This window comes from Telopea speciosissima, chromosome 1 (assembly GCF_018873765.1).
Source record: "Telopea speciosissima isolate NSW1024214 ecotype Mountain lineage chromosome 1, Tspe_v1, whole genome shotgun sequence".
Classification (NCBI taxonomy): Eukaryota; Viridiplantae; Streptophyta; class Magnoliopsida; order Proteales; family Proteaceae; genus Telopea; species Telopea speciosissima.
The window spans coordinates 71,728,893-71,745,721 of NC_057916.1; the positions used below are offsets into that span (position 1 = coordinate 71,728,893).

The following is a 16,829-nucleotide window of genomic DNA, read 5'->3' on the forward strand; positions in this document are numbered from 1 at the left end:
AATAGATGAAATCCATTTTCGTATCTGTTTAGCACTATCCGAATCCGTTCGAAAGCTAAACAGATACGGATTCGGATAGGCTATAGCTATCCGAAAAGCTATATTTACGTGTAAACGGATAAAATATCCAATCCGTATCTGTGTCCGTATCCGTTTGGCACTATCCGAATCTGTTCGAAAGGTAATCGGATGTGGATGCGGATATAGTACTATCCGAGCCAAATTGGATCCGTTTACATCCCTAATTGTGGGAAATGGCTCTTCTGTGAACTTTTGGAATGATTGCAGGTTGGGTAGCGAGTCTATTGCCTCGGCTTCCGGCCTGGGCTTTGATTATTTCTCTGGTAAGTCTTTAAAGGTTGCTGACTTCATCTCAAATTCTACTTGGATGCTTCCTCAGGTTCGTTCTACCTTCCTGGGGAAAATTTTTCGGTAATTAGAAATTTTCCTCTACCGCCTAGCCCTTGTGCGGATCAGTGTTGTCGGGGCTTGAACCCTTCTAGAACTTTTTCGGTTTGGTCGGCTTGGGAAGCTATTAGGATGAATAATCCAAAGGTTCCCTTGTTGGGTGTAATCTGGAACAAGGATCTACTTCCCCGCCATTCTCTTTGTGCTTGGCATCTCTTATTAGGGAAAATTCCCACAGAGGAAGTTTTGAGGCTGAAGGGGCTTCCGTTGGTTTCCCATTGTGTGTTGTATGGCTTAGCTTCTGAGTCGAGCTCCCACCTTTTTCTGGATTGCATATATTCTCACCAAGTGTGGAAGAGTTTCATGGATTGTTTTGGTGAGCAGTGGCCTGACCCGGATTCTTATGAGGTTTTGGTTTTATGGTGGAAGAGGAAAGGTAAAGTAGTGCTTATGTAAGCTGCGCGGTTGATTGGGGTGGTTCTAATCCTCTTTGTATTGTGGGTGGAACGGAATTGTAGGAAATTTGAGAATAAATCCAGGTCGGTTCAGGCATGCTTTAATGCAATTCCTAGCACCGTCAAGGAGATCTCGGTTTCTTTCAAGTATCCGGTGTTTTCTACTCATAACCTGATTTGTGCTAGTCGCCTGAACATTCCTCTGATTTCAAAACCTCCCAAGGTGATTAGAGAGGTCTTGTGGTGTCATCCCCCTAAGGGATGGATTAAACTTAATGTCGATGGCTGCTCTTTAGGGAACTGTGGTAGGGCTGGCGCTGATGATGTGCTTAGGGATGACATGGTCGTTGCTCTATCGGCTTTCATCTTCTTCCTTAGAACGTCGACAAATTATGTGGCAAAAATTTTGGGGTTATTTCATGGTCTTTAAAGGGCTAAGGAGCTGAGTGTTACCCGCCTATGGATTGAATGTGATTCTGTAGCGGTTACAGGGGCTTTCTTCTCAAGGTTTAATCTTGGTTTGTTAGACAGTTTTGGATCAGTCTTCAACCATTTCTTCTCTACATTCAATAGAAAATCTCTCACTGCTACTTGGCAGCGAATCCAGTAGCAGATATGCGTGCTAAGTCAGCAACCAAAAGTGGTGTTTCTTCTCCTTGGGTTTCTGTGTTCTCCACCTCCATTAATGATGTCCTGCTTGAGGATGCTCTAGGGAGGGGAAGGTTTAGATTTTGTTAGTATGGTCTTTCTTTCTTGATTTTGGTAGGGTGCTTTCTTGGTGCCTTACTCTGTGTTTTTTTTGTTTTTGTCTGGGTATGCCTGGACGTTTAATAGTAGTATTTTTCTTTTCATTTAATATATTCTTTGCTGATCTTTAGCAAAAAAAGAATATTGAAGATTGAGATTTTCACCTGTTGCGGCAAAGATCTGCTGTGAAAACGATGGGGGTCGTAGAAGAAGGGGTTCCACTGCTTCACCGTTGATAGAGAGGGAGATATCGGAGATGGAGGTTGGTTGCCGTTGACGTTGAAGAAGGATTTCAGGTTTAGGAGCTTTCTCACACTTGGCAGAGATCTACTTGGACGATCGAAGAAGGTTTCAGGTTTGGGGGTATTCTCACGGGCTTTTGGATTTTTAGGTTTTAGTTTTTTATTTTATTTTTTAATTAACACTCATAAATCCGTATTAATACGCAATTAAAACACATATAGTATGAGATGTCCTCAAAATCGTGTATTAATCCTACTAATTGATAAAAGGGCGAATTTCACGGACACCCCCTCTAAGTATTCAATATGTCACGGACTTGCCAAACTTGATCAAAATGGCAACTTCCCCCCTGACATTAAGCACAGTTAGTACCCAAAGGTGAAATATCCATTTTACCCCTTAGTTATTTAAATAAAAAAGCTATCATTTCATCTTCTTCCATATTCTTACCAGTTTGGAGAACAATCACCTGCTCCGGCTCTGGCGACCATTACCAGCGGCAATTCCAACTCCAGCAATTCCATTCGAGGGCCGCTCTAATACATATCCTCCGTGAAATCCATTGGATGTAACGTTCACTAGTAACTACTGATCTAATTCATGACACAGTCCATCAGAAAGAGAAAAAAGATGTTAATCATGTGATGGCGATGGTTTAGTCACTTTCACAGCAGCTTTCCTCTCCTATTCTGCTTTTATGGTCCTCAATGTCTAACGCCTTCATGGGTTTTTGAGCTCCTCCTCCTCTTTCCTTTTCTTCTTATTTCTTCCCTTCCCTTCCCTGTTCTCCAGTTTGACCTTCCCTCTCTCTCTCTCTCTCTCTCTCTCTCTCTCTCTCTCTCTCTCTCTCTCTCCCAATCTTCACTACTCCCGGACATGGGTGGTGAGAGTAATGACAGCTTTTCTTACCTTTTCGAGGAATCTGAGTTCGGAGACCCAAATCAGCTCGCTGGAGCTGCCTCCACTGATGATCTCTTCAGCATCTTAGAGACCCTCGAGGGTTCCCCTGACTTTGATTCACTTACTTCTCTTCATGATGAAACTGATAGAATAAATTCATGTGGAACATCCATGGAGATCAATGAGCATACAAAAACATAGAGGTGTTCTTGGCGTACCAGGATCCATGTTTGTGGAAGCCAAACTCTTGACGATCCCTGTCATACACGAACTGTTGGTCTGGTCTGTCCTCTTCCACACAACTTTAGGTTTTCTCAGAGAGGTCACTTAATGGGCCAGTGACAACTATTTATAGTGGTGAGGGCAGGGACCAACCCTGCATAGAAACTAGGGTTTCCTTCCCATTAAGGAAATAATATTTTAAGTCCACACATAGTAACTGGACTCATACCATTAAGGCAGCTCCCATCAACACAACTAAACTGATTTTAATAAAATAAAAGTGGGACTATGGCAGCCCACTTTATGAAAATCTTACAATCTCCCACTTGGCCTGCATATGTCATAAGTTTTGATTTTGAAAACCTTTTAAAACGACTCTCCGATTTAGACAAACTAATTGTGGCCACAAAAGATAGTGTTGAATGGAGTACGTCTTAAATCTGATGTCTTGGTCCAAATGAAACTACAAACACCCAACAGTGCAGATCGTCACATCTAAAGAGACATGGGACCTAACACGTCAAAGTGCTTATGGCCTCACTGACTTAGGTTGTACAGTATGAGAGTGTGGTATGGAAAATGCATGATATAATGATCAACATGCCAATTTTCAAATTGGTCCAGGCTTGAAAATCGAATGAGCCGCATGAAACAAATACTGAAGGTCTCATTTACCATAAGCGTCGCCTAAACGCAAATACTTCACATAAGGAAGCTCTTTGGGACTGGGTCTGAATGTCCCAACATACTAGTTCATGTCCTCTAGACCGAATGAGGCTTTTCTAGTGAACAAAATGTATGTGTATTTAATGAAGGCCTCAAATACCATAGGAGACAAATACACCACATAGCCTCAAATATCTGAAGGAAGCAACTGACCAAATGTACATAATAGAATCTGTATGCATTTACTAAACAACTGGATGTGCATGTATTGACTGGAACCTCATATACCGAATGAGGTAAATACACCACATATGACCTCAATTAATTCTCTATGAGGCAATTAATCAAGTGTATACACATAAACAAATGGCCATAACAAAGATGCATGTATATTCTTGAGAATAAAATGTCATGAAAAGACATGAATCTGAAATCAGTTGCAACTGTATACACAAGCAAAACTCCCACTAATAAAATGCATCAAAAGAACTAACAAGTTCTATATTACTGACATACTCCTAAAAACTTTTGGAGTCAAATCCTTAGTGAGAGAATCAACAAGCATACTATCTGTAGTAATGCACCAAACTGAGTTTTGTGACTCACAAATTTTCTCTCTAACAAGGAAGCATAAATATCAAATTCTGAGTTAAAATTCCTCAGTCATAGAGTCTAAACAGTGACATCACAATAGGTCACAAAACTCTGCTTACATAGAGAAAAGCAGTCGGTGTCCGTAAGACACCCTCTTAACATATAGCACCGCCTGTCATCCCAAACAGATATCCACATATGATCTTTTAGGTCATCTTGGCAGTTATCTAATGTGCTACTCTAAGATTATAAAATAAGCAATATCAATCCATATGTATTCTTGAGTTTACATTAAACTACCAACATTAGATGCACAAAGAGTATTATTCATCTGAATTCACTGAGTATTGGTAAATCTGTTTTCTTTCACAATAAATCTTTTGAAACAAACCAAGAATAGGTATAGTTCTATTACGGTGAATCTTAATGTCTAAACATAAGAGGCTTCACCAAGATCTTTTTACTAAAATGGTTAATACTGTTTTATCTGAATTAAAATGATAATATTATTACTTGCAGCAGGAATATTATCACTATAAAATACAAGAAAATATTATCTAACTCCCACTGATCCTCAGATAAATATTGTCAAACTAAGACAAGAATAACTGAATAATGTACCATACAAGAAACGTATTGAGCATTTTATCTCCATTTAGCTCAACTTGTATGACATGATTTATAATATCTATTCACAGAACACACTCACACTATTATAAGAACTGGGTGTACGCAAAATAAAATCCATATAAGTGTTCTTTAAAGCTCATCATAAACAATGAATCTTCTGTTTACAGGTGTAATGAGTTTCTGTTCCTTAGCACTCTCAATCAGAATGTTACGTTTCTGGATGGTCATGTCCATAATGTATATCATGACTGTCAGACATAACCGATTTGACTCCTCCCACATTTTATAAAGACCTTTATGTTCAATGGAACTGTCAGCCAGAGGCTAGGGGGGTTTGTCAACTTTAAAATGGCAAAATCCATACTCATTGTAGCCACATAAAATATTAAAGAATCCGTTCCATTCCTTAAATTGGAACCATTCAAGATTTTGATAGAAGATAATTGGGAACTTAAAGCTAGTAAACATGATCGCACAAAATTTACCAAAATATACAATATACAATAACTGAAGGCATATCAATATCCCAATAATATCATTGATAACTGATTAATTTGGACTTATTAATCAGATTTATCCTGATTTTATTTTCAGTAACTGTAGGAAAACATAAATCGGGGAAAGATCTGGCGTCGTCGGGGTCACACCTGTGGTGGCAAGATCGCCCAATACGTAATGGAATCTCTCACATGTAAGGCAAGACGCTTGCAATAACACCACTCTAAGGATTCCGTCACCTGTGGTGGCAAGACAAGAACCTCTAAAGCAGCGAAGTCTAAAACGTCACCCTCACACCATCAAGCGAAACCGACCAAACAATGACTCACCTGTAGTGGTAAGAGCACATCATTCGTCATATGGTTTCCTTGACTGCAAGTCATCCGAATAGTCAATGATGATCTCACAATCCAAATAACTAGCCCACTGAGTGGAAGCGTAATCATTTAAATCATGAATCCCATAGACTTGGATTGCTACTGAATGTCCATTTTACTTCAATAATCTCCATCAATATTATTTTTATCATAAAACACACATAGCCAATATATTTATAAAAATGCCACATAAATTAATCATTTCGTGACGTTTAGGGAAATCATTATCATAGGATGTCAATATCAAGAATAGGCTACATGCAATCCCTTGTAACGAAATCGAATGTCACAGACTGTATAACACCGATGAGCAAGTCAAAAATACATCAAATTGGCTAAAAAATTCATAAAAAGCCAGTGTAATACATATAAATCAATATGTGATGCATCCATCACTCATAGTAGGATAGAATTCTATCTTCCCATGGTGACACCATCAGAAGGCTTCATATAAGGTCTAAAACTTGTTCACTTTCTGTCTTAAACCAAAAGATCAAAATTGGTCAAAATCAAAAGACCATACTGACAACGAGTCTACTGGCCTAAAAATAAATCGACGGACCGGATTATTGAGTCAACCCAACCTAATGGAATACGATGACGAAAAAAAAAACACATGCACAATAGAAGGACTAACAAGTCAATAGATTCATAATTACGACATCGTAGAGATTCCAAAATAATGACTATAAGCACAGAAAGTAATCTACAAATAATTCTTGATAAATGATCTTCAAGATCAGAAATGATATTAGAACCAATCAACAGAAGCGATTTCTAGAAATGAAGCCAAACTCATAAGGTCATATCTTGACTTCAAAAATTATTTCAATAGATCAAACTTAATCCGTATGATTTCTAATTCACTTCCATAAGCAATTTATGGTCAATCCATTTATAAGACTCTTTTTCAAGTAGGTTTCATTAAAACTATGATGGAAGTATTTAATCTGTAACTTTATAAGGCCAAGCTTATTACTTAAATAATCCAAAAACATCAATTCTATGTGGATATCATCATGTTCATCTTGTACAGAAGTTACAAAAATAAAACTTCAATGTCTTCTCATATTTATAAGATAACTTTATGGGATATGAAACAATGGAATATGTGACAATAATATCCTCTCAGTAGCAAACTTATAAATACCAGACATTAAAGATTGTGTTTTTCTAAATGTCATAAATAACCAAAAAACATACATCACTGATTATAATACCTCATGACAATACAAAATATCACGAGTTCCTTATGTATTATAACACATATGGCTTTAATTACCACCTTGTGACTTACTTAGATGTCACAACCTTAATGGCACTGAATCCACACATAGAATAGTCCAAAATATGATGTTGTAAATCATACATGTATGTGACATAGCATGAGGAGAAATAAAACATAGATAATTGGCCAATTAAACAACCAATATGCATCAAAATTTACTTTATGTATCCAAACAACTCCTTAAAAGGCCAAAGGGATACATACTGCAGCCAAACAAACCCTTATATGGGAGTTTAATTTAATGTCTCTCAAAATTGAGAGTATACTTTAACACGTTCCTGACACTGTATGGAACATTAAATTACCCTTAACTTAAATTTTATACTCCCACCGGTTCAAGGCACTCTTTAAATTAGGGATCAGAACGGTCAAAAAATGACTTTAAAAAATAGCCTTAAAATAATTTAGAAAATCACTTTTATTAAAACTGTTTCCCAAATGGAATTGTTTCCCTGAAGTAGAAGTGCATAAATGGTATTCTGAAGCAAAAATATTTCTCTGTAACATTTTTATGAATTATATCTCAATAAAACATTACTTCTGTAAATGAAATGAACCAAATCATTTTCTACAAATAATCCATAATCTGAATTGTACCATAACAGACAAACTTAGCCAATAACTGAACAAAGTTCATAATTACATTGTCTCACTGGTCGAACCATATAACCGGCTCGAAGTACATAATTCCATCCTCCCACCGGTTCGACCAGTCACTATGATAATATGATAAACATGACATGAAACGATGATAAGCCTTTAATAAAGAAAAGTTAATACAGGCTTATATATTTATTACATATTTTCAAATTTAATGGACTTTATAATAATAATAAGCCACCAAAAAATCGAATGGGCTCATTTTATTTCTGTTCAAAGTCTTCTTTAGGCATGTAACAAGTACAATTGAAATAAAACTAAGTGTTACCTTGCATACTAGTTCCCTATCGTGTCAATTTTCAACATAACAAAGTACAAATCAAACACATAAACGTGTTCCTATTAGAACACCACAATGTACAAGTATTGCCGCATGGTGACAATAACAAGGAGTCAAGAAGTATATATCACATATGTCCTTTTATTACAATGTATACCATTAATGATTCGTACTATATTATGGAACACTAGAGTATGAAACAATTAATATCTATATATAAGGTGTTCCATCATGCCATTACTAGATCCAACAAGTAAATAATTTACTATCACAGTGACAATCACAAAATCTCATTATGTGAAAATTGGAAACACAGTAAAAAAATTTCTAAGTGTTAGAAAACATGTGTTCCCTATCGTGACAGATCAGAACAGCACAGAATATAAACAAAAACAAAAAAGTAAACTAAACCTCTTTTTTTTTTTTTTTTTGTTTCTGTTTACAAAAAAAACGTTTTTCTGTTTCTGTTTCACCCGTTTTCTGTTTCTGTTTCACTTGTTTTTCCCTCTCTTTTTCTTTTTTTTCTTTTTTTTAGATTCAGTTTTAATGAACCAAACCAAAACAAGGTCAAACCGGTCCTGATCAATAGTCAACCTGTTGACCGGTCAACAATCACTGGGGTCGGATCAACGGGTCAAAACTTGGGTCAATGGGCTGGGTTATCGGGTCGGGCAATCGGGTCGACCCGACCCGGCGCACGTTAGCAACCTTAATCCGTGCACGATAGGAAAACCCATTATCAACCTTTATTAACTTTTTGTTTTATTTATTTACTTATTTTTTTTAACCTTTTTTGACTTTCACCTTTTGATCTTTTTTTTTTTTTTTGTTTTTTTTAAATAATTAAAGGGGGGAATCAAATAGGGAATATTCCCTATCTTCTTCCCCCAATTGCAAAAGGCGAAAACGCAGGTTTTAGAGTTTAAAAAAAACCACTGCCACCGGCCACAGTGGCCAAACCATTAATCGACGGCCAACAAACTTTTGCCTTCCATCGGTGATCAGAACCCCGGCCTCAATGGCCTGTAAAAACCCAACGGCCAAAACTTTTAGGGTTACAAAAATACCATCGACTCCACTTGCGGCGGCCAAAAGCAGAGACCGATGGCGTCAAAACTATCGATGAATGACCGCCAGGCCCTGGTGGTCAAGACTCCGGTTTCAAAACTCGAAGAAAAACCATGGCGACCACGATTTAGAAGAAAATCTACCATCCAAAACCCTTGCGGGTTATAGGGTTTTGAAATTTTTTTTTTTTTTTGGTTGCCGCCATATTGATTACAGCTAAACACTATCAACTAGCTGCGTAAAACTCCACGGCGAAGAACCACCAAGATCCGAAGATCAAAAAAACAACCAATAAAAATAAATTTTGTTCCTGCAAGCTGCAGCCATGGTTTCGGCCATGGCTCGGCAGAAGTTTTTTTTTTTTTGTTTATGATCTATGGTATGCATTCACTAGGGTTTCTTTCCCATTAAGGAAACAATACTTTAGGTCCACACATAGTAACTGGACTCATACTATTAAGGCAGCTCCCATCAACACAACTAAACCGATTTTAATAAAATAAAAGTGGGATTATGCCAGCCCACCTTATGAAAATCTTACAGAAACTACTGTTCTCGCCAGCCCCAAAGTTGGTGCTCCCCAGGTGTTCGATACCGAAGCAGAAGCAGAGGCAGAAGCAGAAGCAGAGCACACTCACAAGAGGCAAAAGCTATCAGAGCTGTTGACAAAGGAAGAAGTAACCAATAACCCAGATGGGCAGCAGAGAATTTCTCATATAAGGTCAGGAAACCTACTGGAAAAGCTAAAGGCCAATTGAATTTCTCATATAAGTTCGGCGATAAAGTTACTGCTCCTTTGCCGATATCGAAAGCAGGTGAACCTGTTACATCCTCAGCTGGGGGCCGCTAGTTATCCACCTTATCCGCTGCCACCGCAAGGAGTGTACCCACTGCCAACGGGATATCCTCAGCCGGTGGCACCCCAAGGGGCATACCCATAACCTCCACCTCCACCAGGCTATCGGCCATGGTTTTGTGCCTAGGATGACGACACTGCTTTTGTTTCTTATGTGGCCCGGTGAAAACGATGAGCAGAGAGAATGAAATCTATATTTGGGGTTTTACCCTTAAGGGTATTATGGGGAGTTCACCCTATTGAAAGGGTAATTTTGCCATTATAAAAAAGTTAACAGCAACTTAACTGCAAAAGACTAATGGATTGGACTTAATTGAAATATAATCATAAAATAAGAACAGTCTTTGATATTCTTTCAAAGTATGGGATGTCCGTGACATATTAAATACTTAGAGGGGGTGTCTATGAAATTTGCCCATGATAAAATGTGATAACAGAAGTCTTATTGATTCATACGATCAGATACAAGGATTAATATGGCAATTAATACATGAACTTATTAACTATGGTTATGACTTGCGTCAAAAAAAAAAAAAAAACTATGGTTATGGCATGAGTATAACTTCTCAGCACTTACGCGTTGCTGCCTTTTAGCCAAAACCTTAAAGATAAGGTTTGAGATGAATTGTGGCCTAGCACAGTTCCATTTGAAAAGGCTTCCAGTAGTAACACACGTAGACATTTGGTTTTTTCTGCCAAGCATCTATCTAGAGAAAGAAAGTTGAAAACGACCCCACGGACACTCACTCAGAAGTCTGAAACCAACAATAGATTTAGAAAAGAGGGGGGGTGGGGGGGAGGGGAGAAGTCTTAATTTGATTAGTGCCGCACCTTCCTTATTGAAACCCAAATTTATGGATGAACATTTGAAGAAGATCCTCAAGGTGTTTGACGCAAAATGTTGTCACATCCTTCCATCACAAAGACATAGTATATTTCAACTTTAGCCCACAATGTCTTGGATGTGGAGGACAAAGAATTGCAGTAGAGAATGGCGTGCTAGCCAGTCCAGCCCCACGTCTGGCTTGGGCATGCCTTGACCTGACCTCTGATCCTCTATTTGGGGGTTCAGCCAGGTAAGCCATCTTGTTGCCAGCTCATAAAAGATAAGGACTTTGGCTTGGTATCATAATCTGATTGGACTTGAGTGCGGCCATTGTTGCGTAGAAAAAAATGCCAAAGCTTAGGGCTAACTTCAAACTAAACCCTCCCAAGACCCACGTAGGCGAGAGTCAAGACCAGCACTTGGTAAAGGCCCTTGTTTAAGGCTCCTCTGTGGTGCGGCAGAGTGTTCAGCGCACATCCGACAGCTGGAAGCATCTTGGGCTGCATGTCTAAGTGTTCCCAGCCCTCAGATGTGTGTTGGATCAATTTTTATCTTCTCCTGTTACAGCACGGTGCTGTAACGCATCGTGCGGCAGCTGCACAAGCCATGTGCACCATGTGGGGTCCGTTGTGCCACATGGCCTGTGCAGTGCCGCACGATGTGTTATAGCACCGTACAGTAACAAGAGACGATAACGATTCATGTTGGATACCCTGCTGCGACATAGAGGATGCGGGTCCTTGTTAATGACCGCATAAATGTAAGATCACGCTAGCACCTATTATCCATACAAGGTTTTGTTGGGTTACAATGTCTTGTATTCCATCATTTGCATTAGTATGCTGATTCCGAAAGGACGAATTTTTCCTACTACCCGGGTTGCAGGAATGTTCTTGCTACCCGGTTCACAACCAAAAAAATGGATTCAAAAAAGGTATTTTGGAAAATACTATAACCTAGGAGAGCATTTGTGAACCATAAGGGGAAGTGAATTATTCCATTTCTTTGGCTGCAAGCCTGGTAGCAGGAACATTCTTGCAACCAGAGTAGTAGGAAAATTAATTTCATCCTTTTTGAAAGGCCCGAGGCCTTGAGAAAAAAAAAATTAAGGCTATATGAGTATTTAAAGTAAGTGAAGAAGAACGCTAATCAATCGTGTGGCTCTTGCACTTAAGTAAATTAGTTATGGGAAAAAGATTAGTACACTGTCCTTGTATAGATTCCTTTAGACCCTCCTCACATAATAAATAGTGGGGTCCACATCTATTATGACCGTGTGGGCCCATATGAATGATATCATTTTCTAACCCCTCATTGCTATCAGTGTGCAAATTATTTCTTACACTTGTCTGTGTAAGAGACCTTATCCCGTTAGTTATATTGGGTTTTGCTATATATTTTTAGAAATAATTCTTTCTCTGTAATCAATCTAAAAGAGGTGTGAGGGCGAGCGGCTGTAATTATATTCTCCACTGATAGTGAAGCAGGTCTCATCTCATTGTGAACTCAAGTAATTTTGCCAAACTACGTAAATCCTTGTGTGCATTGTGTGATTGTTTAATCCTTCATCCTTTGTGTGGTGCAACTTGGGTTTGGAATCTTAGTTGTATCAAACCTAGCCAATACACAAGGTCATACATGAATTCTTAATGTGTTATGCAATTGAATCTCCTCCTCCTTAAATTTGAACAGATTAAAAACGAAAAGCCTGCGAGAATCCATTAAACCAAAGTAGAAGATAAACAAACTATATATAGTAATTGCTTCTCTGTCCTATAAAGAACTTATTGAGAGAACACAACTGAATAACACATACCACAATCTTTCAAACTAATAACTTCCCTTTGTAGCCACTAGAAAAGAGGAAGTTGTTTAGGAACATTGGAATCCAGTGGGAAGTTTCTTTCCGCAGGTGTTGAGAAGCAAACTGAGTGAAATTGGGATATTGAGGTTAAGACCCAATACATTAGCTGTGATGGCAGTGCATAGACAAATTGCAGCCTCAAGGTCAGCAAGGCCCTGAATGAGGGTGCAGCATGGGGTGTTTGCAGGGGTTCCGACGACAGCGCCGACAAGGCCTCCAAGCAAATTTACACAAACCCCAAATTTCAGAGTATCCCTAGGACAGGTACCCTTGGTACCAGGGGTTGGAGTTGGAGTTGGATTAGGATTTGGTTTTGGTTTTGGCTTTGGCTTTGGCTTAGGGCTTGGACAGGTCCCACATGAAGACACAAGAACAAAGAAGAGAAGGTTGAGTGAAAGGAAGAGAGCAATGGATGCAGAAGCCTTGGAAGCCATTCCCAAACCTCAATATTGGATAATAAAGGTGGTACTAGCTAGCTAGCAGAGGTTTTTCCTTTTCCCCACCCACTGAATGGTGCAAGGATTGGTAATGTGTGTTGGATATTTATAGGGGGCCAAGGGAGTATTATTATTATATTTGGGAAAAAGATCTCTATTTGGTGGTGTTTTCCATGCTCTCTCACAGGACATTATGAAATGATGTCTCTGTCCCTTGGATAGATATTTTTTTTTCTTCTCCAGTTTATTGTGGTTCTTATTAATAATAAGATTCCTCCTACACCGGCAGCATGGAGAATCTGCCCTCATAAAAATAGAGATCACGGGACTCCATGTGTAAACCAATGGATTTAATAGGCAAAAAACAAGCAAACTTTTGGAGGGTTGTGTGGGTGGATTTTGACAAGTTGCCATGTTCTCTAGCAATCTTCTATAGTTCCATCACGGTTTATTATAAGTTACACTGTACCCAAGATCTAAGGTCATCCATTTAACACTGGATAAAGTTTTCGTTCACCGTTTGGAAAGGGTTCAGCCATCATCCTAGGGTCCTCGAACATACATCATACCCTCTTCTGTTCTTTTGAAAGCTGCAATCAAGAGATTCCCCTTATCATGACTTAAGGAAAACTCAATTTTTAACATTTGTTGCAAATACCAAAATATATTTTATTGTTATGTACGTCCATTTTTGGTAGATTCAATATATGTTCTTCCATATGAGAGGTTTATGAAAGGTTAATTTGTGGGATCCAGATCCTCTACGCTGCGATGACCGTAGCAGTCTGTACGGTGCAGACTGGGCCGCATGCACAATGACCGCCTTACCCCCTCTCAGACAAGGCGTTTGGGCAGAGGTAAGGCGGTCTTTGCACGCGTGGCCCAATCTATGCCGCACAGGCCACTACGGGTAGCTGCATCGTAGAGGATCTGAATTGTAATTTGTGTCACATACAGAGGATTCATGCTAGCAAAACCTAACTGTAATAATGCTCACTCACCTCTTATACTGTCACAAATACCCATAGATACTCTTTCCCTTCATGTGATATGGTCGGGAGACCTAGGTATGTCTTAGCCGGTTGGGTACACATACATAGGAAAGGCAACTACTTGTCCTATTTATATAGTTATGAGATGTCATCTCAAGAAGGAATCTCTTAACAACTTAACAACCTTCACATGATCAGTTCCAGAGGTTGTTACATAACCACATGTACAATGCTAACGTAGGCCATGATGATATAATCACTTACCCTTAACAATCTCTGTTCTTATATCAAGAGTCCATTAAAAGGGCCAAAGATTGCTCCAGCATTGGGGAAGATTTGTGATTTTCCCATTAAACCATAGTAAACTTCACTAGAATCACATTCAAAAGAACCAAGTGTTGGCTTGTTTTTCTGCCAAAGCATGCTCTCATTGTATCTGGATTTAGTAATCTCGGAGTACACAAGATCATCTCTGTTTTCGAGAGTCTTAGGGCACTACAAAGGTTAGAAGAGAAGGAACTTATCTTCTTGTGATCGGTACTTGGGTGTGTATGGTTCAATGGGCAAACAAAATGACTGTCGTACCCCATGAAAAGGCATAATTTTCAGGGGCCGATGGTTATTTTGCCCGCCCTAGCGTACCACACGCATCCAGGTAGTATTCTCTTTTCCAAAAACTAATTACAAATGGAAGTGGCAAGTTCCAAGAGCATCTCAAGACAACCCTAAAAGAGCAAAAAACTTCCCCCAAATGCCAAGAAGCCAAAAAACAAAAGCCCACCAAAATGAATGCCTAACTTTCTGTGGAACCACTCACATGGGATGACAACAACCACAACAGCTTGCCTTGAGCAAAACAAGAGGAAAAAAGGAGGGGGACCCCAGCCTCCGAAATATAGCATCTCCCAGTCCAATCGGGGTGAACTTCCCAAGAGAACAACAAAAATAAGTTTAAAGAGACTTTGGCACCTTCACCCAAGAGGCACGATAGAATTTTTCATTATTTTTTATCGGCAATGCTCTGGTCCAAATTTTGTTATAAAATAAACAAAAATTCTTCTCCATCCAAATATGAAAAATAGTACATCAAAATGCAAGTTAGCCATGTTTTCAATTGAGTCCCCTTTGAACGTCTTAGCCACCCAATCAACCTCTTCTACTATACTCTTGGAGGGCCTCTTTTCTGAGGAGCAAAGAGACAAGTAAACAGACAATTGAAGAACAAATGATTCCACTCTCAACTTCCGCCCAGCAAAGCAGCAAAAGGGGGAAAAATGGACTCATATCTTTCCAAGTTGGTCTTTGGTGGTAAAAGCATCAAGAATACACTTCCAAGCTGTGAATGACTACCGAGGGATAGAATACTAAAACCAAATAGCAAGGGGCCCAGCTCACCTTAGGGTGAAATTGTCTCACAGTTATCCCAAGCAGATTTGGTGGAGAAGAGAAAAAGAGGATCCAGACCTTCTACCGCACGGGTTGCCCATCCTGCTGTGCTGCACAGACACAAGGTAAGACTTATTGACCACCTTACCCCTGTCCGAGCGCTTTGCCCGAGCAGGGATAAGGCTATCATTGTGTTCGACCCTGTGTCTGCGTAGCATAGACAGGACAAGGCAGCGTGCCGTAGAAGATCTGTGTTGAGAAAAAGAACTTATCTTTACGGTGAGTGTGTAGAACCAAATTGCACACCTATATTCAATTTACCATTCCCTTTGAATACCGAATTGACTTAAATAACCCTGTCCTTCCATTTGAAGATTTGTCATAAGGAACCTCCATGGATTTTTATGCTCTCGTGTGCGGTGTATAGCCCAATGCACCTCACTTAAGAATCTAATCGTACATACACCAAACACTTGAGAAGATGACATGATGTCCCTATCCATATTTTTAAGGTTGGATTCTTAAGCGAGAAGCACTGTACAATGCACCCCACATAAAAGAATTAAAATTCAACCTCATACGTCGGAATCAGTACTCGGGGGTCAGAGGTTCCTCTTCTATTTTTTTATTTTAAATTGTCACAATCTCGAAAATGGGAAGAAACCAAATCGGTCTAATCATGGCCCATCAGTCACGAGCGAAAACAAATTACACAAAAAGGCATTCATCACCTTAGTGTGAAACAAAGAAAATGAATTTGATATTTATCAAAAAGAAAATGAATTTGACTTGAAAGATAAGATTTAAGATCAATTGCAACCTCAAACAATTTCAATTTATATTAAAACAGAAGATTTTTTAAGAAAACTAAGGGCAAAATCATCATTGATCCATGCTGATCAGTATCGATATTGCATTTGATTTCATGGGTAACTGAGACTTAAACCATGGTTATGTGAAATGCATGGTTTTAGTGCACGGTGTCAAAATGGGTATCGGTAATATGCAATATCGATATAATATCGATACAGTATCGACCTGGATCAACTATATCAAACAAAATTATCCTTAAAATTCTTTAAAAATGAGTTTTTTTTATCATTTTACCTCTTGTTTGTACCGTGCTATCAATACAGTATTAATACGATATTAATATCGATAGCTTGCAAAACCAATATGTATCATCTGATACGAACAATACCATACCAATACTTAGAACCATGGTGAAATGAGCTTCCAATCTTAGTCCATAGCAGGACCTGGTAATTAATTGCTTCAGGCCATATTCTATCAAAGAAATCAAGTTGACAACTTATGAATGGAAAATACTTTGAAGATTCTTTAGATATACATGAGGTTGACAGATCGAATATTCCTGCAATGTTTAATTAAAGATGCTGTCACTTCTTTGATCTTTCAATTGTGAACATGT

At 38.8% G+C, this 16,829-nt stretch overlaps 1 protein-coding gene across 1 annotated transcript; it reads right to left on the reverse strand.

Moving 5' to 3' along the window:
- Nucleotides 1–12,573: 12,573 nt before the first annotated feature.
- On the reverse strand, nucleotides 12,574–13,092 carry LOC122658815 (14 kDa proline-rich protein DC2.15-like). Its single transcript, XM_043853940.1, has one exon. The coding sequence runs from the start codon at nucleotides 13,014–13,016 to the stop codon at nucleotides 12,591–12,593; it is 426 nt and encodes a 141-aa protein (XP_043709875.1). The 5' UTR covers nucleotides 13,017–13,092; the 3' UTR covers nucleotides 12,574–12,590.
- Between the last annotated feature and the right edge of the window lie 3,737 nt (nucleotides 13,093–16,829).

Coding starts and splice junctions, on each gene's coding strand:
- LOC122658815 (XM_043853940.1), bottom strand. CDS start 13,016: ATGGCTTCCAAGGCTTCTGCATCCATTGCTCTCTTCCTTTCACTCAAC.